We start from the raw sequence: 25621 nt of genomic DNA on the forward strand, positions 1-25621 counted from the left end.
GTGTGTTCTCTCTGGCTTTGTTCACCTGCCTGAGCTACACTGGATGCTGTGTGAGGAGCCAGGTGTGTCTGAGCCTGAATTAGCAGAAGGACCATCTGGGGGCATTGAGGCTCTTCTCAGCCAGGTTGCCATGCTCAGCATGGCTGAATGATGCCCCAGGATCCATGAGCCTTCAGCTTTGTGGCACTCAGGCCTGAGTGCTTGGTTTGGTTTCCTCAGCTCAGGATCTGTGTGCCTGCAGTGCTCTTATGTGTTAGTGACCACCTGAGGTTTCCGGAGTGTAGCAAAAATGTGTATTATATTTAATTTGCTGTTGTTATGGATGAGTGTAGAAGTGTATCAGTAACCTTAAAAAAATCATGAGCTGGAGTCTGACAGTCTTAAGCAAGCAAAACTAAGCCCTAGTTCTGCAAACTCATTTCATTTCCAAGTATCCTTCTCTCTCATGCTGTCTGAGTAGGAAACAACTCTTCCATAATTCATAATTTAATTTCTTTTTTGTAATTACAGAAGAAACCTTGCCTGAAATACTGGCTTTGCCTTTTCTGCTTAGCTTTCCCATTCTCACTCTTTTATTATTTTGATTTCGCTCTTATTAACATTCTTTGCAGACTCAGTGTCACATCAGCTTTGTGCTTTAAGTAATATAGTTTACTACAGCATCCATTTTCACTTAGGCTATAAGCACAATCTGATATAAACCTTTTCATGTACAATTGCTCTAGAGTTTTCTTGAATCCCATTTATGTGCTTTTATTCACTGATTATTTTTACTTGCTTTTAATATATAATATTGTCATGTGATTGAAGAGGTATTTTGCCTACTTTAGAAGACACACTATAATTAAAAATGAGCATATGGCACCCTTGAATACCCCTGAAAAGGAGGTGTTTAAATGTTGACTTTCCATGTGAAAATTTTAGTAAGTTAATAAAGGAGGATTCCAGCCTTTGTTTTAGGCAATGCTTGTTGTGGCAGTCTGGAAGCAAGGCTCCCTGAAGTTTATTACATACAGCAAGTGTATTTGAAAGCGTCTTTATTTACATACAAAAGATGATGCCAAATTAAAGATACAGTTTCAGCACTGGGCCTTTAAATGTGTTTTATACTTTTGTCTGTGGTTAATATTTTAAGTGATTCCACTTTTTTCTTCCCCACAAAGAGACAATACAATTCTTCTTGTAATTTTACAATACAGAGATCTGGATATCTTTTGGTGCAACAGGAGTGGAGGGGAGGGGTTACAGAAGAGGGCTTCCATTCCGCTATACTGTTCCTAGAATAACAGCAAGTATTTTATTCATGGAAGTCTGAAGTAAAATAAATATATCTAGTAAGTATCATATTGTCTTCATTCTCAGAATCATGCTCCCAGTTTTACTAAATGATAAAGTCTCTTTTCATGGAACTTACTAACAGTATTTATATATCAAATTAATATAAAATTGGCTTTTCTTTGATTTGGAATGCATGAAATGCTGCGGCCCTGGGGGAGCCAGGGGGTGGCTGGCTCTGGGAGGGTGGCACTTCATCGGTGATTACATGGGAAACTCCAAAACTATCTGCCAGCTGAGAAATGACGGCGGTAGCTGGCTGCCCCTGCTAGAACAAACACAAGCACTTGCAAACAGTAAAGGAGACTACCTTAGCAGCAAACTGTTGTTGAAGGGGCAGTGTGGGTGGGCTTTGGCCCTGGCTGCCCTTCCCTACCCCTGTTCAGCGCCCGTGGAGAGGTGAGAGTCACTGGGAGGCTGACCCCTGCTGAGGAGCAGCGAGGAGAGCCTGGAGCTGGGGGGCAGCGAGGGAGAGCCCAGGGCTGAGGGAGAGCCCGGGGCTGAGGGAGAGCCCGGGGCTGAGGAGCAGCGAGGGAGAGCTCAGAGCTGAGGAGCAGCAAGGGAGAGCAAGGGCTGAGGAGCAGCGAGGAGGGCCCGGGGCTGAGGGAGAGCCCGGGGCCGAGGAGCAGCGAGGAGAGCCCGGGGCTGAGGGAGGGGAGAGCCCAGGGCTAATGGAGAGCCCAGGGCTGAGGAGCAGCAAGGGAGAATCCAGGGCTGAGGGAGAGCCCATGGCTAAGGAGTTGTAAGGGAGAGCCCAAGGCTGAGGAGCAGCGAGGAAAGCCCGGGGCTGAGGGAGAGCCCAGGGCTGAGGGAGAGCCCGGGGCTGAGGAGCAGCGAGAGAGAGCCCAGGGCTGAGGGAGAACCCAGGGCCGAGGGAGAGCCCAGGGCTGAGGAGTTGTAAGGGAGAACCAAGGGCAGGCACTCGCTGGCTTTCCTATGGAAACGTTTCACATCTTACACGCTGGGGTATGGAATGTGCCCACTTCTAGGGTATGCGGATCTTTTTAATGCCTTGGTTACAGGTCCACACAACCTGAATATTTCTTTAGTATAAATAGATCTGACATGCATGCATGTAGAAATGCTAACTACAAATGTTTGAATTTTCATGTACCATGAGGGAACCGCATTTATGAAGATCCTACTTAACCTTTTGCTTTTAATCTTCTGGCTGTATTTTTAACATTTCCTAAACTTCACATGAAATTCAGTAGCACACATTTACAGCAAGAACAGGTTACTCATTAGTTTTCACCTAAGTATTTAATTTATTCCATTGAAAGTGGAAGGATTTAGTATAAATCTTAAAGGAAAAAGGTCTTTGAGCTCTGTATTTTTGCTTTACCTAACGTAATTCCTAATGACTTTCTTACTGATTCTGTTCTAGTTATTTCTAGGAGTCTATGTTTCTCCTTTCCCTTTTTTGCGATATTCTTTCATGGAGCTGATGACAATTATATGAAAATTTAAGTTTATTTACAATAAATTAATTCATTAGCTAATTGGAGATGTGAATAGGTAAAAAAATTAAACACGAAACTTCGCATTTTCAATTTAGACAAAAGTTCTCCACAACGTTTAAGGTAAAAGTCCTCAGAAAATGAACTCCCAGCCTGAAGTATGACTGCTATGTTGGAATGTCAGAAATGTTCCATGATGAGTTTGAATGTTTTCACAAATATATTTGGGGTTTTTTTCTGTGTAAAAATAAATAGGGAAAGATCTCAGGGAATTTCTGCATAGGACTGCGGAGGAATATGCCCTGAATAGCAGACTCTCCTCATCTCATGCACGATTCTGCAGATCCCAGCCCTGCAGGAGACTGTAATTTTCAGTTGTCTTCCCTGCATGCCATCACATCCAGCCTCCCTTGTTCCATTTGGTAGCTGCTACTTTTAACAAATTGGGGCTTTTTTCTCTCTTGTAGCACAGGAACCCAAGATCTCCAAGCTTGTGCTGCGAGTCTAATCACACAGCCCAAGTAATGCACTGATTTCTCACTCTGCAGATGCATCTGTGGAGTAAATGGCTCTGCAAGGGCCCCTTCCTGGCAGCCCTCGGTGTGAAAGCATCATCCAGGCACTCTTCTCTTTTGTGTGCCTTCCCCCACAGTGCTAACAACAGAAACTTCCTGAACTAGAGTAGATCTCTAGCTAGCAGTAGTGAATTTTTAAATAGCAGTTGAGTGTTTGAAACATTTGGTTCCTCTGGGAATAGCACCTTGGAGCAGTTTCATGCTGTTGGTGTGCTTTGTTTGGGAGTGGCTGAATTCACCCAGTGAGGTGTTGGCTTAGCTGCCTTTGCTGTGATGATCCCTGAACCTCCTGTGTCTCTCTGGAGAGTGTTCAGTGGAAGTATGTGTAAATTTGAGAACTTACCTTAGACCTTTCCCTAAAAGCTGCACTTCCATTCACTGCACATGTTGAAGTGCCTCCCAGCCTCCTGGATTCACATATTGCATCACAGCATGGTGTTAAATTAAATTAATTACTCTGGATCACAAAGGGATTAACTAACGCAATTAATACATGATTAAATGGAATTACATTTTTTGGTCTGTTTGGGGTTTCAGCGTTTAACTTCTATTTAGAAGTACAGTTTTCATCAGAGCCACATCCATAGTATGTGTGTTATTTGAAATTACCAAGCTCTGCCTGGTTCAGAGCTGAAGTCTTGGGTAAGTAGCTGTTTTCTAAGGTTTCTGTCTGTAGGCCAAGTTCTGTCCTGGGTCCACCCATATTTCTCTCAAGCTGCTTCCTTGTGGGGAGCTACACAGAAATGTTAAAGTTATGTGGGAGTGAAAATCAGGGAGCTCAATCTTCATTGCCCATCCAGGGTGATACAAGAGTGGGCTTGGTTTTCTGTTAAAAGAAACATCACAGCATGTCTGTTCTGTGAGGGATCATGAACAGCATCATAAAAGTTTCCCAGGGTAGTGAGTGTGTCAACACAGCAAACTTCATTTTCCTGTTCTACCTTCCTTATCTGTCCATGGCACAGTGGAAATACAAGGAGAAAGCATGAGGGCATGGAGTGGCTGTGAGCACGTGGAAGGCTTTTTTATAGAAATACAATTCTTTAGTCACCCTATATATTTTAAAATGTATATTGTATGTATGTGTATTTATAATGCTGTTTGATTTGAGTGCTGTTGCACTCCTCTTTAGTGTACAGGTTTCTGTTTGTGTAGCATGCTGTGCATTAAAATGCCACCTCAAAAGCCACAGTAAGGTGTGTTTGGTTCTTTGAGAAATGCAGGGTGTGCCCTTGCTGTGCCACTTTGGAACCTGCACTAACTCAGCCTGTCCCTAGGGTGGCAGAATGTGAGTGGCTTGGTGCTGGACATTTTCCCCCATTTATGGCTGCTGTTTAAGTCTGTAACTTTCAGATTTAAAGTACAGCTAAGAGTTTTAAACAATCTGAATGAGAAGGACTGTCTCAGCAACTGTACTATATTTTATTTGGAATTTTCTTCTCCCTCCATCCCCTTCCTCTTTCTCATAACAGCATATAATCTCCAAGCAATTTCTATGATAGTTCATCATAGGAAAGTCTTGTGCTGCTGCTGTAGAATGAGGTTTTCTCCAACTAATTTTCTATTTTCCTGCTGTAAAACTGCCAGAACACTTTGGTGAAAGGTAGATGGATATTCAATTAAAAGCTACTATGGACTAGAAACTTAGAAAATTGCTTCTTAGTAAAAGGCAGATTAACCTCAAGTATGCTTCTTGCTGTCACTTCAGTAGTATTGCTCTATTTCTACTTATGTCTGCCTTTCCTTCCTGCATCATCTGTGAATGACAGTAACATCTGATTAAAAGAAATTTAATGTTGTTTTTACTCCCTGCTGATTCCTCCGATAGTTGAAATACAAACCTGATAGTTGAAATAAAGTACTACTGGCCTTTAAGGTTTCTCTATCAAGTTTTAGGACTGTCATATTTCAATTATGAAGTGCCTGTGGTGTTTGGTTTTTGCATTAGAGGTAGTAAGTGATGGTTGTTAGTAAGTGATGGGTGTTAGTGATGGTTGTACTGGCTCTGCAACAGGCTGGGTATGGCATGCACTTCCCAGGACACTTCTCCCCAAATAAGTACTAGAAAAGTATGGGTGTTTTTCCAGGATCACCTTGGAGTCATGCTGGACTTTTCTAATATTCCCACTGTGAAAAAGTAGGAGAAAAACTGATATAAGGAGATACTTGTCTTACCTATCAGAAAGAACCATTAAAAACTTAGAATTGTGTAGGTTTCTTGTCTTCTCTCATGACTGGATCCCAGTCACTTTCAAGAGAATTTATTATCCCAGGGATAAAGATCCCAGCCCTGTCCTTTGAGACAACCTGGCCATGCTCCACACCTTCAGCTGGCTGGCACCAGTGTTTTGGAGAGTGGATAAAATGTGCAATATTGTGATGCAGGGACGTGGGTTGGAGCCAGCCCCACGGAGCAGCCTCAGCAAACAGCCGTGGTTTATTCTGGCTGCCTTTTCCTCGGCCCCTCCTGCCTCAGAGAGCTCAGGGGTGGGAGCTCTCCAGCCCAGCTCTCCAGCCCCTGGTGATTGTGCATCCAGCCTGAGCAGGGTTCTTGCCGGGTTTTCGGCTGTTTGGAGGGCCTGGAAAGGCCCGGAGTGGCCTTGGGGCAGCCCGCGTATCGAAGGACGAGAAGAGGCTTCAGTTCTTCTTTCTGTTTTTATGTTTATTAAATGTTTATCTAAAAGATTTTCTTTCAGCCCGACAGAGGTCTGCTCAGCAGTCAGCCATGGGCACACTGCGCTGCCTTCTGTACAGCCACTTATCTTTATACCCATTGTTACGTGTACAATATTTATCATTTTTCCCCAATACCATTTATTCTTATTACCCGGTGCACTTTCAGTAATAACCAATCCCAAAGTGCCACCATCACCAAAGAAGATGGAGGAGAAGAAGAAGAAGAAGAAGGACAGGACACACCCCAATTCCTCCATCTTACTTCTCTAAACCCCCCTGTACATAAATCCTAAACCCTGTGTCTCACCCTCTAATTAACTAATCCCTTCACCATTCACCCCGGTGAAACCCTCCTATCCTCATACAGGTGTCGTCTCCTGTGTAGGACCAAAGTGCAGCCACCAGACACTTCTGGAACATTCCAGGACTCCCGAGCCCCCCAAGGTGGTCTCGGTGGCTCAGCACCTCAGGACTGAGATCCTGAGATCCGACAGGTTCTGAGGTCTCTGCTGCCTCCCTCCAGAATGATTTGTCCTGGCCACATTTATCTTGTTCAGCTGCACCTCGACAATGCAATATGCATATTCCAGCAACATTATTCTTGCTGAGATTTTAGGGTTATTGGGATCTGCACATTGCAGTGTTTCAGTGGTTTTTCTAAGAATTAAAGGGTTATGCATTCTAAATTCTGGGTTTTTTAGACTGTTTGATGTATGCTGGTCTAGAATGAAATTTAAAATTTGTTTTGCTGCATTACAAACTATATGTAACTGAATGCCAGGAAAGGGTTATGCTGAGAGCCTTTAAATTCTAGGCTGTTCCTGCATATTGATTGGCAAAGGGTAATTGGCACAGGAAGGAGAGCCCTCAGTACTCCAGTTGTAGCAGTGGAGGTTGAGGTAATTAATTTCTTATGAGGCACTTCACATCTCACAGCATTAGATCCATGGGGAGTATTCCATGAGGGCTTGAAGAGGAGGAAAATGACAATCTCATATTGAAGCTGTTGAGGAAAAAACCTTCTCTGTAATGAGAAACAGTTCCACATGAAAGAGTCCCTGTTCGCTCACTTGCATATGATTTTCTGTACCCCTTTTTAAAAAATATGCTTGCCTGTTTTCACAGAAATAGGTTTTCTTGAGCCAGGTGTCTTTAAAGAAATCACACTGGGATGGGTGTGTTAAGAGTAGGGAATGTGTGTCACTGAGTGGAGGTAGTGATTTTCAACTTAAAAGTACTTGTGGGTTATTCATTTGTGTTTCCCATATTAAAAAAAGAAAGATAATAAATATACTTCTAAATTAATTCCCCTTTCCTGCCTTTTGCTGTGCAGTAAAAAGAGGCTTTGAAATGCTGCATGAAAAGGCCTGGGAGCTTTTACCTTTTCACAGGATAAATGTCAGAAATGTCAGGTACTGGCTTAACTGCCTTGTCAGAGGATTCCTTGAATAACTTCTGAGATGTTCATGTGAGAGATTTCTCAGGCAGTGAATGCTGTGCATACAATTGTTCATGCATCTGAATAGTTCCATGTTTCAGTGAGCTGGCTTGTGCTCAAGGAGTTGTTCCTGTCCACCTCCAGGATGGGAACCAGGAGCTCTTGAAAACATTTTGTTTGAAGGCCTGACACATCCATGAGAAGAACTGTAAACAACCAGTTCAGTCTGAGTTCCAGTCCTGCAGCTTTGGAGGAGGTCATTGTTTTGTTCTGGCACCTCCAACAAGCAATCTTGGTTTTTACTTGGACATTGCACTTTGAGGAAAAGCTGAAAATTTGAAGGGTGAAATAATACTGAAATGAATTCTGCCTTTGAGGGACAAATGCCAGGGCCTAGTGGTATCCAGAATGGAACAAGGGAATGCAAGGAGGTTCTGCCCCACACTTGGCATTTCTCACATAACCAAACAGTCATCTTAGAATATTTTCTCTCTGTGGACCTTCAAGGTAACAAATCCTTTGGCCACCCCTAGCAAAGAAAGGAGGAGGTGGTGTTAGTTTCATTTAGTTCCTGGTGGCTGGAGCGTGGTGTTATCCAGTTCTGGCAGCTGTGACCCAGCTGGGATAAATGAGGACTGCAGCAGGATGGAACTGATCTTCCCTTATGAAGGCTGATGGGCTTCTTTGGGGCTCTTCTGAGGCAGATGTGTTGTGGTGTGTTGCAATATCCTGTTTTACCTTCTCCCTTCCCCCTCGCCCCTCGCTGAGTGTGCCCTGTCAATCAGGCTAACATACCAGCAAGGCGTCGTGTGATAGGTGTCCCTAGTCCCTTGAGACCCTGCCCCTTCACCTGGTTGGTAGCTCACCTGTCCCCTCCCCTTCCCCTGTCCTGAGCTTATAATGTGAATGAGACCATGTGGCCTCCATTCTGTTAGCAGCAGTGGCCCAGTGCAGACACCTCTGTACCAATGGAATAAACATCTGGCAACCTTCTAGCAGAATCCACTCCCTTTCTCTCCACCATCGCCAGAAGCTCTCTCTCCCGAGGAAACGGAGTCCTGACAGCCTGGATTTGCCCCGCTGCACTTTCCAGCAGCCAAGGTATCTCTGGGGTAAAACACCGCAGTGCTACCTTTGGCCCAGCAGCGAGGGTCAGAACTGGCCCAGGCACCATCTAACTGGTTATATTGGGATTCATATTCCAATACAGATGCTTGGAGATGTCTCTACTTTGTGGAGCTCCACAACAGGATTTGGAAGATCAGGGTTTCTGTAAGCTGTGTATGAATAAAAGATCCTGTCATTGCGCAAAAAATTGAGGTGTGGAAATGCCCCAAGTAATGACAAGATGGTTTCATTATGCAAAATAAATTGTAAAATTGCTTTTTATACAATTTTGTTATAATCTTATGGTTTTGATTAGAATTCACAGTGACTTAATAAATCAAAAGAACAACCATTTATAAATTAAATATGCAAAAAAAAATCATGATGTGTGACATGTTCAATTGTAACAAGAGACATAAAGTGCTTGGTGTCTCTGTAGAGGCTGTGACTTCGCTTTAATGTCCTACCTAAGCTGTGTGAGAGTTTGTTTTTTTGTTTTTTATTTAATTAAGGTGCAAAGTACAGGACCCTCTAATTGCTGAGTGTAGGATTATTTGCAGTCAACACAGAGGCTGAAACAGTCAATCATTTCATTAGAACTCTGACATTTCTTAAGTTATTGTAGTATTGATTGGTGTGTTTACCTTTTAGCTTGGCTTCTTTTTTTAATATTTCACTAGAGAACTGATTTTGATAAATGTGCTAGTCTTATTTTAACTAAAACTGTTCTTGGGTACATGGAACTGTATCAAAAGCTGTTCAGCACAGAGTCATGGTACAGCTGCTGGAGACAATTGACAGAGGGCAGGTTTAGCCCAGATACAGGGAGGAAATTCTTCCCTGTGAGGAACAGGAGGCCCTGGCATAGGTGCCCAGAGCAGCTGTGGCTGCCCCTGGATCCCTGGCAGTGCCCAGGGCCAGGCTGGATGGGATTGGAGCAGCTGGGACAGTGGGAGGTGTCCCTGCCATGGCAGGGGTGGAATGAGATGGGCTTTAAAATGCCTTCCAACCCAAACCATTCTGTCACTGTGGGATTTACAAAGGAAAATCATGCCAGAAGATTGAATTTTTTTTTCTGTTTTTTCCTCCCAGGATTGTTCAGTGACTGTTTGGGAACAAACAAAACATATGCTTAACTTCTGGCCACAGACCTTTAAATATGGGAATATTGGCCTAGGTACTAGAAGAGATGAGATGATCACTCAGGTAGTTCTGCCCATATCTTTGTTGTACTACTGATCAGTGCAGCTATCAGGTAAACATTTGTGGCCCTTCAGAAGTATCAAGAAAGTGAAAATAAAACCCTTCTCGGAGTATCTGTATTGTCCTTTAAGATCAGCTGGACCAAGTCTGGAGCTTGTGGGATCCCTGCAGTTCCTGTTGCCACTGGCAGCTGTTGGCACGGACCCACAGGCTTGGCTCAGGCTGGCTCTGAGCCCTGCAGGGCTGGGCAGGTGTGCACCTGTGTGCCTTGGGGTGCAGGGGGTCTGTGCAGTGCCTGGCAGTGTCACCATCCCCTGCTGCTGGAAATGAGCCCCATCACAGCCACTGGTGATAGGGCCACGTGTTTCAGCTGAGGATCTGCCCCTACCCGTGTCCTGCTTTAAATGGAAATCCAGCAGGAAAGATTTGCTGCACAGGTGGTTTCTGAGACATTCAGCTAATGCTGTTTGCCAGTGTGTGAAATGGATGGGCCTGTATTATTTGCAGTACCCAGCATTTATCTTCAGGCTCTCCAGTGTTAATTAAAAATACTTATTTCCACTCAGTGGAATATTAATAACACTGTGACTTAGTGCTTGTAAAATGTTTCAAATGTTAAAAATGCATTGAAATAGGAACTGGATATTGCTTTTAGCATCTTCACAAGGGAGCCATATAGCTTGTAGGTATTACATATATTTTACAGGAAAGAACAGTAGGTGAGTGTGGGAACGCAGCACATCACTCCTGATGTCCAGAGTTACCGAGACAACCCTTGGGGGGCTTGGAAATCCTGGAATGTTGCCAGAAGTGCTTGGTGGTTGGATTTTGACCCTGCACGGGATGTGCCACCTGTTTGAGGACAAGAGGATCACTTGGAGATAAGTGGTGAAAGAATTGATTATTCACAGGGTGAAAACTCAGGTTTTGAGATCTTGGTACAGGGGGGTTTTAGGAGACAAGATGGAGGAATTAGGGCATGTCCTGTCCTTGTCCTCTTCTTGTCATCCATCTTCGATGGTGATGCTGGCACTTTGGGATTGGTTCACATTAAATGTGCACTTGTTAATAAGGGTAAAAGGTATTGGAAGGTAAAGGTCAATATCTTATATGTAGTTTTTAGTATAAAAATAGACGACTGCCCAGAGGGAGGTCAGTGTGCCCATGGCTGTCTTGCTGGGCAGACCTCTGTCAGGCTGGGAGACAACTTTGTAGATAAGAATTAATAAACAATATTGAAGACTGAAAAATCTGAAGAGTGCACTCGTCCTTTGGAGCGTGGGCTGTCCCAGGGCCATCCTACACCTGACTGGGCAGAGACAACAGGCCGAGAACGGAGAGGTGAGTGCAGGGTAACTGAAAGGCTCAACTGCCTGGTTTTAAAAATCCATACCCAGAATAATGTGCATAATTTTCCTAGCCCTTTTCCTAATTCAGTCACTCTGTGCAAGAAGGCACTGTTTCAGCATAGGTGTGTTTGTTTGAAGTACAGCAGTCACCAGAAGGATTTGATTGCCAAGCAGATGCAGAGGATTTCAAGCCCAGATGTGTGGGTTCCATCAGTGGGGAGTGGGACAGCTGCACCCTGCTGGGTGTGGAGGGGCTCAGGTCACCTGTGCCAGCAGTTCAATGGGCACCTGTCAAACATTACATTGCTATTTTTGGTTATTCAGGAGTGGAACCGTCTGGTGTAGCTGTGGGGCTGTGCTGTCACATCCAGGTGCAGTGAGAGTCTGCAGGGAGCACCCACCCACCCACAGGGGACTGCAGCTCCCCAGGGGCTGGGGGCTTCACCTGGGAGAGGCAGGAGGAGGCAGCTTGAGGCCGCTGGTGTCCGGTTTTCGGCTGTTTGAAGGGCCTGGAAAGGCCCGGAGTGGCCTTGGGGCAGCCCGCGTATCAAAGGACGAGAAGAGGCTTCAGTTCTTCTTTCGGTTTTTATGTTTATTAATTGTTTATCTAAAAGATTTTCTTTCGGCCCGACAGAGCTCTGCTCAGCAGCCAGCCATGAGCACACTGTGCTGCCCTCCGGACAGCCACCTATCTTTATACCCAAAGTTACGTGTACAATATTTATCATTTTTCCCCAATACCATTTATTCTTATTGTCCGGTGCACTTTCAGTAATGACCAATCCCAAAGTGCCACCATCACCACAGAAGATGGAGGAGAAGAAGAAGAAGAAGAAGGACAGGACACACCCCAATTCCTCCATCTTACTTCTCTAAACCCCCCTGTACAGAAATCCTAAACCCTGTGTCTCACCCTCTAATTAACTAATCCCTTCACCATTCACCCTGGTGAAACCCTCCTATCCTCATACAGGTGTCGTCTCCTGTGTAGGATCAAAGTCCAGCCACCAGACACTTCTGGCAACATTCCAGGACTCCCGAGCCCCCCAAGGGTGGTCTCGGTGACTCGGCACCTCAGTCCTGAGGTGCTGAGATCCCACAGCTGGTGTTCCAGAGTGTTCCCACAGGAGACTCTGTAGCCAGCTGCAAAAGACTGCACATGGTTTAGAAGCCTTTGTAAGTAGGATTTATCCAAACAGCAGAGTGGGGTTTTTGATGTTTAAGTTTCTTCAGGGAAGAATGAGAGTCTGCAGTAATGAGGTTACCTGCAGTCTGGACTTCCCATATTCTACAGCCTGAAGCTGCATTTACAGTGCATTTGTAGTGTGTTTTATTTCTTAGAGAAATCATGAGCTGAAGAATAACTTCATGTATAGTTAGATTTGCTTTCTAGACATTATGTTAAGAATTTGAAAATAAAGTATTTTTGTCTTGTTCACTGTTCAATATTTTATGCCACTTGCTGCCTGAGGTTATTTCAGAATAGCTGCTTCAAAGGTTTAGGTTAGCTGAAAGCCAGTTTTATCATTAGTGGCCACCTTTGAAGTTACAGATTACCAGGGAATTTGAAAAATATCCCAGTATTTTACAATGATTTTGTCTTTATAGAAAAATAGGCTCTAAATATAAAACTTTCAAAGGATATGCCAGTGCAGTTTGTAATCTGAAAATGCACAGGCATAAGCTGAGTTGTATCCACTGAGTTTTTCCTGGCCCTGTTTACCTGGCAGTTCAGAAGGGATCATTTTGTTGTCAAGGTTGACAAGAGCTTGCAAAGCATAATAGAGCAGTCATTATTTACTTTGGTTCCTGTGCAAGCCTTGGTACCAGAAATGATGGCATTGCTGTGGAACAAAAGTGAGTATCCACCTCCAGGGATTCCTTGAAGGTTTTAAGGTGAAGTTCAGACCTTTCTCCAAGGCCTGGTTTTGATCATCTATTCCCTGCAAAGGCTATAGCCAGTTCAGAGACAGAAGTCATAGGAGATTTTCTAAATCTCCCTGAAAATGCTAGTTCAGTTTTTAAAGTAGTTTTTCCTTTCAGTTGATGCAGAATGTGCCAATAATTTCAAGGCATTTATGACATTGCACATTCCATTTTAATGTAAGAGTTCTTTTCTTGCCACCTCTACCCTTAGTTTTAATATTAAGCATATTGTCCTGTTCACAGGTTTCTTTAGTAAGGGAAGAACTCTGCTTGAAGTATGAGACATAGATAATAAGCTTGTACTCTTGGTATAATGAGCTTGTACTCATGATATTACTACTTCCATAATAATTTAAATGTTATTTATAGAATAACACAGGCATATCCATAATAAAGACTTCTGGTGTTTGGTAGGTGCTGTGGTCATTGTTGATAGCTATTGCTTAGCATTTATGAGAGCCTGGTTCTCTGTGCTGTAAATGTCATGTGTGCTGGCTGTGTGTAAACACCACTGTTTGTGGTTCCTTCCTTTAGGCCAGGGCAGTCCAAGGCAGTCAGCAGTGATAGCTTGCTTTAGGCAAGCAAAGTTCATCACACATTTTGTATTTTCATGTTGTTTCTGTACTAACAGGAAAAAAAAAATCCCAACCAGCTAGTAGGCACAGAAATATTATGGTGATGTTGCAGGGAAAAAAGGCTGAGTGAAGGGTGAAGTACACTTTTCAACTAGGTAACCATGATAGAAGCACTTTGCTTTAGGGGGAAATAAAAAAATTCAGATTGTTTACAAAGTAAAACCCGTTCTCTTCAGACCTCTCAAGTATCTCAAGAGCTCAGTCTTCTGGATGCTGAGGCTGAATGTGCTGTGGAGTGAAGAGATTGCCCTTTCATGGGCAGTGTTTGCATTGCACCAGCTTGGACATTTTGAAACCCAGCCATTCTGTTTTACAGAAGGAAAATGGACATTACAGACAAAAGCATAACCACACTGCCTTGTGGGCACCTGAATTTATACACTGTTTGTAGACAGAGAGAGCATTATTTTTCACATGAATAGGGTGTTAATGGATTGCCATAAATATTACTGTTGTCATTGTTGTTATTACTATTATTAATCATCATCATCATCATCATCGTCACTATCATCATAATTCTGTTCATGTTGTTGATTACACTGGGAGTATTACAGCAATTCAGAGGTTAAGAAGTGTTTATTTTGTTCCTGTATACTGCTTCTAAAGCACACGTTTTGATTCAGCGAATTATGCTTGACATCACAAATTGGCATTCTGTGAACATTGTGGTACTGGCTCTTGAAATGTATGAAAAATTTGAAAAGTCCTCCAGCATGTGTGATTTACCAAATGCTCTGATGCACTGGGGACACAAAGGATGTGCTTGCTGAGGGGTCCCAGACAGCACTGATTGTTTTCTGTCCCTCTCATTGCAGACTGACAAGGCAGAGAGGAGCAATGCCCTGAATGTTGCCATTGACAGTATGTGCAAGAGGACCAGAGACCTCCGCAGGCAGGTGAGACCTGGGCAAATGAAAGGTACAAAAAGCTCTTGAGGCATTCTTTTCCAATTTGCTAGTTTCAGTTTATGTGTTTTGAAAAGAATATTTTCTTTTCCATAATAAAAACATATTGAAGACAATTGCACATTCCACAGAATATTTATCTACCAGTTTTCAAAACTCTGGCAGAAAACCCTGCCAAATGATCCTGGCTGAATATATCTGTATATATGCATGTCTAAATATATTTGCTGTAGATATATATCAGCAATGTACTCTAGCCATCAAGATTTGTTTAATTTTCAATAAGCTTGAATTATTACAGGTTGTTGGAACAGACAGGGAGAACTCTCGCCCCACAGGAGGGTCCCTGGAATGCCCAGTCCACACTCTACCCCCCATTTTACATCCCAGTGTCCAAAAACCAGTGTGAGATGTGGACCAGTGAAGGGTAGAAGGTTAGCAGTGGACATCAGCTGTGTTTATACCCTTTCTCTGTAATAAATATCTTTGAGAAAACTGCAGAACATGCTGGGTGTGTATAATGTGCCCTTTCAAAAAGAAAACCCCTAGAAAGTCAGTAGTTCTTTGAGCCAGGCTGCCCCAACCAAGTGCATGAAAGTTTACAAAGAACACAAGCACACCTCTCTCAGCCTGTCTGCAGCCTGGGCTCATGATCATCTCCCTGGTGGAAGATTGTCCCTCCCAGCTTTGGGTTCAGTCTTGCAAGCCAGCCTGTGCTTCAAGATGGGGAATCAATTCCTTCCTGCTCCCGTGATCAGCCAGAGGAGGCCTTGAAAAACGAGAAGAGTATAATATAAATACAGTGTTTACAACCAAGTAGCCATCCAGTGTCTGCTTACATTCTGTCCAAGATGTGTTCAGTGCAGAGACCTGCATCACCAGCTCAGTGTGTCTACAGCCCTTCCATTCATTTCCTTCCATGAGTTAATTAAACTCCAGCTTAAAACACTTTATTGACTCTGTTACAGTGGTTAAAAGCTGTTAACTGATTCAATTTGTGTCTTTCTGTAAACCTTTGGAAAATGTTCAGGCTGAATGTAATCATGCCCAATTTATAGTCAATCTAGAACCAGTAATTTCCTTTTACCAGAACAGCTCTGTGCTGCTTGACATTTTTTTCCACTGGAAAGCATTTATGAGAAATATTTTATATCTTTCCTCCAATTCTATGTTCATACATATGAATTGTATAAGAATTGTTTTAGAAAGAGTGTTTACTGCATGCCTAATTCCTGTTCTGGGAGACATGAAATTGTGAATTTTGTGCTTGCAGATATTGCAGTAGAGTCTTATTTGCTTTCACATGCAGACATTCATTACTCTGTCTCCCAGCAATTTTACAAGAAACATGGAAGGTGTTGTTTGCTCTACTCTTGCAGCTTTCCTAATACTGTATTTTTAATGGTACTGTGTGCCTTTGCTGGCTTTGTGTCAGGCACTCTCAGTGCTTTCAGGGCTGTGCTCTGAAGTGTACTCTGCTTTCAGTCCTCACTGGGAATGCCTCTGCAAAATTTGGGTTAAAGATGAGACCTTATAAAGCTGTAGTTTTAAAATCTGTGCAGTAGTGCCCCATCAGAGAGGTGCTGTCCCAGGCAGCAGCCTGGCTGTGGGTGGTGCCAGGGGCCCTTTGGAAAACCTTTGCACGTCCCAGCAAGGGGAGTGAAGCAAGGCTGAAGGCTAAAGTGGCTGTCCCCAGCACAGGATCTGCTGGGAGCTGTAGAAACTCTCCAGCTTTTCAAGGGAACATACTTGACTCATTTCAGGAGCTTGGCCAGTACTTGTGGGGGTTCTAAGCTGCTCAGCTTTGTTTTGATTTGTACCTGTGCTGGAGATGTGTCACTTCTGCATGTGCAGCTTCACCTGGATCACTGCTTCCCTGCTGAGGAGAGCTTACAAATATTTAGGATGGAATTGCCTATCCATTCCAATGTGTAATTATGTGAAATTACCATACTCAGTTCTTGCCTCCCAGTTCTTTCCCAGTGCAGCATGAATGGACTGCACAGATGTTTCTCCTGCGCTTGTTCTGCAGTTCTGGTTTAATAAATGTTGTTCCTGGTGATATTCTTGTATTTTTATGTAACTTCTTCATCATGGGTAGCTGTTTCTGGACACAAAGGACATGGCCTTCCTGGCTCCCCTTTGGAAGGGGAGATCCCTCAGCAGTAACTGCTCTGAGCTTTGCCCAGGACTTCTGCCAGGGTAGTCTAGTAAGGCAAGAGGTGAGTAGAGGCAAACAGAGTTTTCTGTGCTCATCAGTACTGATGGTGAATAGTGTTGCAAACAGCTGCTGGCATTTTTTTCTCTACCCTCACTGTTTTTGACAACCTTATGCCCCATGTTTTATAAATGATGTATTCCTGTGTTTTTTTTTAATGCATTTGGATATCAAAACCAAAAATTGTCCATGCTTCTGTAACAGTCTGCTCAAAGGGTAAGACCTTGCATCTTAAGAAGAAAACAGTTTGTCAGACATCACCCTCCCCCTCCTTTCCCTCTTCTACTTGTGTCTCTTTCACTTAAAAACACGAGAAGTTTAATTATAGCACCCTAACTTCCCTAGCATTGCGTGCTGGCACTACTGGTGCCTTCCTTTGTTCATCTGCCTCCCTTCTGCCTGCTTAGCTTTCAGCATTTTGCCCTACAGGTGGCCAGAGTCAGAAACAGACTTACTGAGTCATGGAAGAGATGCTCGTTAGAATTAGCATGAAAAGAAATAGATATTGCCTCAGATATTCCTTTTTTATTTTGTCTTTTCCTTTTTTCTTCTATGTTGTATTTCTTTGTTCTTTAATGCCACACAAGCCATCCTTTGCAACTCTCAGCTTTGTGTATTCCTCTGCAGAACAGCAACAGGAACATAATTTCAGACTTGTTTGTGTTCAGCAAAGACACAGCATTATCTTTGTTTTTTGAAGAAGATGCAATTTGCTGTGTAATTGCAGGGTAGAGCATTTCTTAGAACGAAACAGTAATGATAATTTCTGTGTGAAAGGTTAATTAAGCCAAGAAAACCAGTGAAAAGCTGTAGCAAAGACTTATGCAATGAGAGATAAAATTAGGCTGCTGGTTTGAAATTGGGTGTCTCAAGCTCACCACAAATGTGCCTGAGGTTGTTGTAGTGACAGAGTGCTAATGCTGTGAAAGTCCTGCACTCTGGGCTGTACAGAACTCCAGAATATTTCTGCTGGAGATAATCAGTCATTGGCCATGGATATGATGGTTCCACTTGTTGTTGTTGTTTTTTGTAAATTGAAATCTTAATTTTTAAATTCTTCAAGGTCACATTTATGTACCTAATTTTAAACAGGCAAGAATATCTGTTTTCTTCAGTGGAGCCTTTACAACAGAGAAGTCTTAGTGGGTAACTTGGCAGGACTGGAGGTTTGATGTGTTTTATTTCTGGTAGTGAAACTTTCTAAAATAGTTTTTTAGTGTTTAATTTCAGCCTGAATGAAGCTGAGAATGTAAGAAATCCTATTTTGTGTTGGAATCCCACAGCCTCTGTATTTGTAAATTACTTTGGAGAACATACAGTGTATCCAGAGAGTATATCCTAATGTGATGGGCTACCGTAGGTTAGACAAAGAAACCATTCCAAACATGGATTGCCTGTGTTTGTTTGGAAGGTTTGTGTCCCTCTGGTGACTCAAGGAGAGCTGACTTTCAGTGAGGCTATCCAAAAGTTAGTGGTGGAATTCATATTCAGATCTTGTCTCATAATCAGCAGATTTCTCCACTGTTCTTTCTGCTCTGCATGGTCACTGCTCTACCTCAAACACAGCAGAGCATCAAAAAGATTGTGGGTTTTTTTTGTATTTTTCTCGTGGTAGGAGTTTTTACTTCTACTGAGTTTTCACAGAGATACATTGGAGCAAAACGCCAAGTGAAAACAGTACTTTGGCAACAGTGTGATGAGCTTAAAAACATTTAGTGTCCTTTTCTGTTCCAATCAATATCTTTTCTATATATTGTAAAAACACTGGATTTGGAGTGGGAAATTCAGTGCATTTGATAATTAAGCTGCATTTCATGTATTGTTCCAGTTGGTATGTTTGCTGCACTGCTGCATGGTCTAAATGAACAGCTGTCATGTGTAGGTAACATGCAAAATAACCTCTTAAGTAAGAAATGTCCCAGTGATTGGTTACAAGCTGCTGTGAAGCTAAGTTAAGACACGTGATTTATAGCAGAATGTTATACTTCTTGAATAATTTAAGTTAGAAGTTCAAGAACAATTAATTTAAGCAGAGAAAATTGAACTCCAGCCTCATTTATAGATCTTCTTGCTTTATTAATACATTATCAGGTGGCACAATCAGTAATCTCATTGACATAATTACCATGAAGGCTGCCATTCTGCAAACCAGGCTGTGTTTCCCAGAAAGAAAATACTTGGGTAATTTTGCAATTATGAAATCATGGGGTGTAGCTATTTTGTGAGTACAAACATGATTGAATTAATATTTTCTTTGTAAAATTAAATAGCCTTCTCCCTTGGCATCTGAATTACAAGGGAGAATACCCAGGAGAGATGAGGTCTGGGCTAACTAATTTTTCACATGTGCAATCACTTAAGTAGCCTATTCATCAGGGAAGGGGAATATTTGTTTGGCTCCCTTGATTTCAAGAGAACAGTATATGATGTAGTGTTTTATGTATCTGTACAAACACTTACAAACAGGCATATTTACCTAGTGGCATATTAATGTTTTCCTTAGAATTAAATCCAGTTTTCTGTGTTTAATCCATGAATTGTAGCTGCCACAGGTTTCAGCCCCATGGTGTAAATAATGCATGAATACAGCGTGGATGTGTCTGTGGTACAAACAGGAAGGGACAATAATTCCAGCAGACTTTAATGGATGCTCAGTTAGCAGGTACTGATGTACTGCTTTCTTTTACAGCTCAGGAAAGCCATTATAGATCACATCTCAGACTCCTTCTTAGACACCACTGTTCCTCTGCTGGTTCTCATTGAAGCTGCTAAAAATGGAAGAGAGAAAGAAATAAAGGAATATGCTGCTATATTTCGAGAACATACCAGCAGGCTTGTGGAGGTATGTTGGATAGAATTGCACTTGTTTGGAATAAATGGTGTAAGGGATTTGCCACTGAACACTCCCTTTGCTGGCAGATATCCAAAAATGTTTAAGGCTGGCATTTCGGGAAGGAATAAATAAGTGGCCTTGGGTAATAGTAAATGTACTCCATTTTCTTATAATGGTATGTAGTAAGACAGAGTGCTTTGTCCTTGCATAGCATTTCATTGCACAGAAATTAGATGGTGTGGAATTGTAATTTGAGAAATCAGTGTAAGCCTTTCCACCAAGGTGTTCAGTGGGAATTTTACTAAATGTGTGTTTGTGGGAGTATTAGCTCACAGTGTTCAGATCCTGCTGCCCAGAGAGCAGGAGGCACTGTGTTAGTTGTGGGCCAGCTTTCTCCCTTGGAAAGTCTGTGACCTGTGATCTGCTGAAGGGGAAATGGGCTCTGACAGGAGCCAGGAGCTCGCTGCACAACCATTGAATATTCTGGCTTGGAAAGGACCCCCAGGAACAGCTGAGCCCAGCTCCTGCCTGCACGCTGAATGAATCCCCTGCACACACTGGAGACTCAGCATTCATTTCTGAAGGATCTGCTTCCTTATTGCTTACAAATGATACTTCTCCAGCACTAAGAGATTTGCAGATACAGCTGGGAGGAGATTTTCATTTGTTGGACAATCAGTCCTGCAAATGTGACTAAATATACACTGACCTAAACTCATTTGATCTGGAGCTTGGAACACTGCTGGAATACTAAAGTCAAAAATTCACAGCAGCATCATCTCAAGTGCCTGGAAGGAATGCATTAGTAATTTTTGTGGTGTTTTTTAGCTTTTGGTGCTTTCGTGTGCAGTAATGCAATGATGGGAAAAAAATCAATGAATTCACTCTGCAGATGAAAATTTACTTAGGAAAACTATTTGGCTCAGAATTAATAATTAATCTTGAGTGACCTAGAGATAATGAAAGAAGAGTAGGTAAAGAGCTAAAGTAAAAATAGGGTATTGCATTTATGTTTCTCTTCATGGCCATGTGATTACATAATAAGAAAAGTTGTTATTTTTGACTTACAAGAGATCTGATTTTGACCATGCTGCAAAATCGAATGACAGCTGAAACACGAAATCAAAGTTGCAGGCTTTTCTGATTTTTAGTACTGAAGCTAAACCATCCTGAAGTGACTTCATTTTCAGAAAGAACAGGTAATCACTGAAGACCAAATAACTTGACAGAATTTCTGAGTCCAGCTGAAATACTCAAGTCATGATTCATTTTAGAAGACCTAAGCATAAAATCCAGTATTAGTTTTCTTTCATGGGTTTGAATTTGTGTCCCAAATGCAGGAGCTAGCTGGCCATGAGTGTGGGTGTGTGGTTGGAGAGACTGATGGCTGCACAGATTCACTGCCTGGAAAATCCACAGCCTGATCTTGCTGCATGTGTGAATGCACAGGGTGTGTGTACGTATTTATATTTATGCTGTGACTCAGTGTGCTGCCTACAGTGAAGAAAACTTACTTCTAAAGAGAGACCTGACACAGTGCCACCTCCTATTGTTGAATTAGTTGTTCCAAATGTCACTTTACTGGGGGTTATATCATGGGCTGCTATTCAAATTAACTACAATTTTGCTTTATGTTATCTTCTGGATATCTAGTAGAACTAAGTATCTTACTTCAAAGATGCTTACATTGTTTTAATGCCCTTACCAGTATCTCTAAGCAAGAGCTTGATTGATGGCTTTTTGATAAACTGTATATATCAACTGCTAAACTCTCCAGCAAATTAATTAGGTGGTAGTTGTACTGCATGCATCAACTGTGAGCCTATCCGAGGTAAAACAGAACAAAAATGAGAAATACCTATCACCTAAGCAAGTGGCCACAAAAGGGTTTTGTGGAGATAAACAGATTTATCTAATTTTTAAGAAAAATTCAGTAATTTCTGACAGCATCATGTAAGTGAGAGATATATGGTAGCTCTCTGTAAAATGTGGAGTTGGATGACAGGTGAATCCAAGAGCCAATCCAGTACAAAATTCCCATAACTCAGGAGGAAGTTGCCAAGCATTATTGTATTTTATTAGGAGGTTCTTAAATGAGAGCTATGAGCTGCATGTTTGCAGGGGAGCCTCACATTCTATCCTTGCTTGTTTATTTCCTGCACTGGCACAAGAGCCAACAAACAAATCCTCTTACAGCTTGGATGTTCTGGAATACAACTCCAAAAGCCAGTCAGTTGTGCTATTGCAGGAATGGGCTTCATCTCTGCTACTGAAAATAAATTTAAGTACTGAAATGTCAGATCATGGGTGGCATGTACCTGGCTATGGAATACTAAGAGACAATAGGTGTAGTTAAAACATTTTAAAAGGTAAACAACTAAGAAAAAAGGCCCAGAACAGTAACTGTACCAGAGGAGGCTGGTGCTGGGGGAGATGAGACATCAGGCTTTTGAAATACAGCAATGAGAGCAGTTTTACCATCTAGGTGTAGTTGTGACATCCAGGGAGTTGGGTGGCTTGTGGGCACCAGCTGATAGAGCAAAGGCCAGTGATGCAGAAAGACTGTGCATATTGTTAAATACACAATACCTTGTTTAGCAGATTAAAAAAGGTGGTTTTTTTATTTTGTCAGGTACAAGTAGCCTTTGTGGGGCATGCCCAACACAGCAGAGCTGTTGCAAGCTTTGAGAGGTGGAAACCAGCTCAGATGCTGGCAATCCCTAGGTTTTGTCTAGGGGAACAAAAGCTAAGGAAAAAACCCTGTTTGCATTCTCAGTGTGCATTTTTGCCTGTAAAGGGCTCCAGGTGTGGGTCTGAGCCCACTGTAAACCTCTGGCATCTTGAGCATCCTGTGCTAAAGACTTTCACACCCTGACTACCCCCACATATGATCTTTTCTTTTGCTGTCTATGAATTCTGGTATCATAAGAGAAAATGAACACCAGTCCCTTTTTTTCCTTCTCCATGCCACTTATTCTTTCATTTTTTATTGTTTTCAAGGTATTTCTGGTCTTTTTAAAATGTCCTTATTTGGAAGCCACAAAAAGATCCACTTGCTCCTTTCCCTGTACCTTTTTCAGCACCTTGCAGCCCATGAGGTGGAAGGGCAGAACTGTGCATGCTAATCAATACAGTCAAGATATTTTATAGAATCACAGGAACTGTTGGTTATTTCCTCACAAAATACTCACTTTTGATCTCTCTAGACTGAATTTCATCACTGCTACCATTTGGTCATCTAGTACCATTGCATCCTTTTGCAAATCCTCATTAGTTATTTTATTTACTGCTCCAAATAACCTGTTAAAATATGTGTAAACAAAATTTATAAGAAGTTAATACAGATACGGCAGAAATTCCTGGCTCACAGCTTTCTGCAAATTTCCTGCTGATTTGTTCCTGGGGCTGAAACAAGTGATGCTAATCTGTCTGAATTTGTTGGTTATTCAGCCCCCCTAATTCTTGGAGGAGTCTGGCATCCCCATGCCTGGATCTCATGCACAGTACAATCAGTAGTCCAAATCTTTCATTCTTCCATTGCTTTCATGTATGAAAACAGCGGTGTCCCTTCCTGTTTATTTTAACATTGCTCTTCTAAAAGAGATTTATAGCATAAGGAAGATTTATGACTATTTCCTTTCCATTTAAAAAAGGTAACTTCTTGCACTCAAAGATACATGCTATGAAATTACCTGTGTAACGAAAAGTTTAATTCTCTCCAAATTAAGGAAAAAGTGGTTTTAAAAAAATGTAGGTTATCTTGAATCCAGTCATGAGTTGAACTTCAGTGAGTCTCCTCTTACAAAAAACAGCACTCAGCTCTATCCTGTCAGGCAGTGTTCCAGCTGAACATGTTCCACACACTTGCCAGGCTTCAGAGCAGTTGTTGAGCTGGACTGATGATGTTAGTGTTGCACCAAAGTTGAATTTGATAATAGTAATTTGAAAGTGAAGGCAGAACAACATGTCAAAAGAGAGGATATTGCATTCTCAAAATAATCAGCGAGCAATAATTTGAATCAGCACAGTGGTATTGCTTACTCTCATATATCCTTTGTTAATGTTGTTCTGTGGCTCAGTTATAAATATTCTGTTGTGGCCATATTGATTAAACCATCAGTGTTTAATTTTCCTGTCACAATATTTCACTTGATTGCAGAAATTGGTGAAAAAAGTTTCTGAATCTAGACCACAAAGGGTCAAAACCAACCCGGTCACTGCTCTGCTGTGCTGTGCCCAGCTGCGAGCAGCGAGGTGTCTGCAGCGTGGGGAGGGAGGGAATGAATGGGCTGAGATTCCTGTCTGTCAGCCTGTTATAAGAAGCTTGACTAGGCCAATATTCAAGCAGCAATCAATTTATTATTTAACATGGTAAAGTGTGAGCAATACAGCGCTGGGTACAGTGGGGGAAGTTTTCCCTCCAACTGCACACTGATAATTGATGGTTACAGGTATTTATAGGGGTACTCATCAGTTTTTTTCAGCAGTTTCTATTTCCAGTCTTTTACTCATCAGCAATTTTTATTCCAAATTATTGCATCGCAATTCTATACGCTATTGTGATTTTAATGTCTCAGGATGTATCTCAAAGGAGTATCCCCAGATGGTGACAGTCCAGTTTCCGAAAGAAGACAAATCCCATCTGGAGGGGTCCAGCTCCCCAGATGTGTGTCCACCTTTTAATTGCAGAGACTCTAAATCCCATAACAGTGATGTCCAGCTTCCCTTTGGTTGAAACCACAAACCCTTGACGTGATGTTCATCTTCCTTTCTCAAGCTGTTTTTCTCTGCTTCAATAAGGCGTGAGATAAGCATATTTCCTTTATATATATTCCAAAGCTATAGTTTCAAGGATACAAGTAATATTCTAAAATTATACTTGAAAAGGTTATTATTGCAGAGCTTTTTATGGATTAAATGCAAGCAAAAAGCAACATCTTTAACACCTTAATTCCAATGTTCCTAAATCAAGCAGGGTTAATTGCAAACAAAAGATAGGTTCAAAGGCCTTTTTCCATGCTTTATTTTCCTCAGTTATTATTAGAATTCGCAACTATCCCTTTGTTGGTGTCCACACATTTCCCATTCACAAGTACACACGTCGCCTGTTTGTACCTGACACCAAACACAGCTTTGCATCTCACAAGCCCAGGGCTGCGTTTCTGGAGCCGCCTGGTTTCTGATTTATAGCCAAGTTAACTGCCCTGTACAAGCCAGCATCACAGGACTAGGCTGCAAGGCCATTTTAAATAAAACAAGCCATTGATATTTGTGTTGTTTCCAGTTTAAGTGTTTCCCTCTGTGCTCAGTTTAAATCCTATACTAATAATACAGGCCTGTACTCCCCACCCACCAGTGTCACTCCTCTCAGTGCTTTGCTTGTTTTGTCTGCTTTCAAAGTGGGCAAATTCAAGCAGGTATTCTGAGATTTTATTGTGTTGGGCTTTTCTCAATTTAAAACCTTATTTACCCCATTGACTGTTAACTCAAGATAAAGATTTTCTGAAGATTTCTCATGATTACATAAAGTGCCTGTTTCTTCTATGACTAAGTGATTAGTTTGGTGTGGATGCCTAATTTTAGACAACAGAAGTGAGGTGAGATGATTTGTACCTAGAGAGCTGACTGTTGGTCTGTTTTGAGACATGCATTATGTTGCATTTCCTTACACTTTGTATAGCAATTTTAATCAGGCATATCCTCTATGAGGGCAGGTTTTAATCTGTTTTTGAAAGATCAAGGATGCTTGAAGAGTAGATTATGAAATGTTTTGTATATAAACACAATAGACTGAGTTGGATATTATAAAAACAAAAGTTCATCTTCTGACAAAGGTTAAGCCAACAGTGAATCTGGTATGGAAATTAGAAGTACTGCTTAAAATATCAAGAGAAATTTTCTTTGGTTTCTGTTTTAATCTGAAAAGGAAGAATTCTCTAATAGGAACAAGAAGTCTTGAGA

General features: G+C 41.9%; 1 protein-coding gene across 2 annotated transcripts in view; it reads left to right on the forward strand.

Moving 5' to 3' along the window:
* The window catches only part of CTNNA3 (catenin alpha 3), a 421206-nt gene that overhangs the window by 238215 nt on the left and 157370 nt on the right, over positions 1-25621 (forward strand). For both annotated transcript variants that reach the window (XM_064716469.1, XM_064716470.1), the window contains exons 8-9: positions 14520-14600; positions 19517-19669. In XM_064716469.1, the coding sequence (XP_064572539.1) occupies positions 14520-14600; positions 19517-19669 (234 nt within the window). The remainder of the gene's footprint in view (positions 1-14519; positions 14601-19516; positions 19670-25621) is intronic.

This window comes from Zonotrichia leucophrys, chromosome 6, assembly GCF_028769735.1.
Source record: "Zonotrichia leucophrys gambelii isolate GWCS_2022_RI chromosome 6, RI_Zleu_2.0, whole genome shotgun sequence".
Classification (NCBI taxonomy): Eukaryota; Metazoa; Chordata; class Aves; order Passeriformes; family Passerellidae; genus Zonotrichia; species Zonotrichia leucophrys.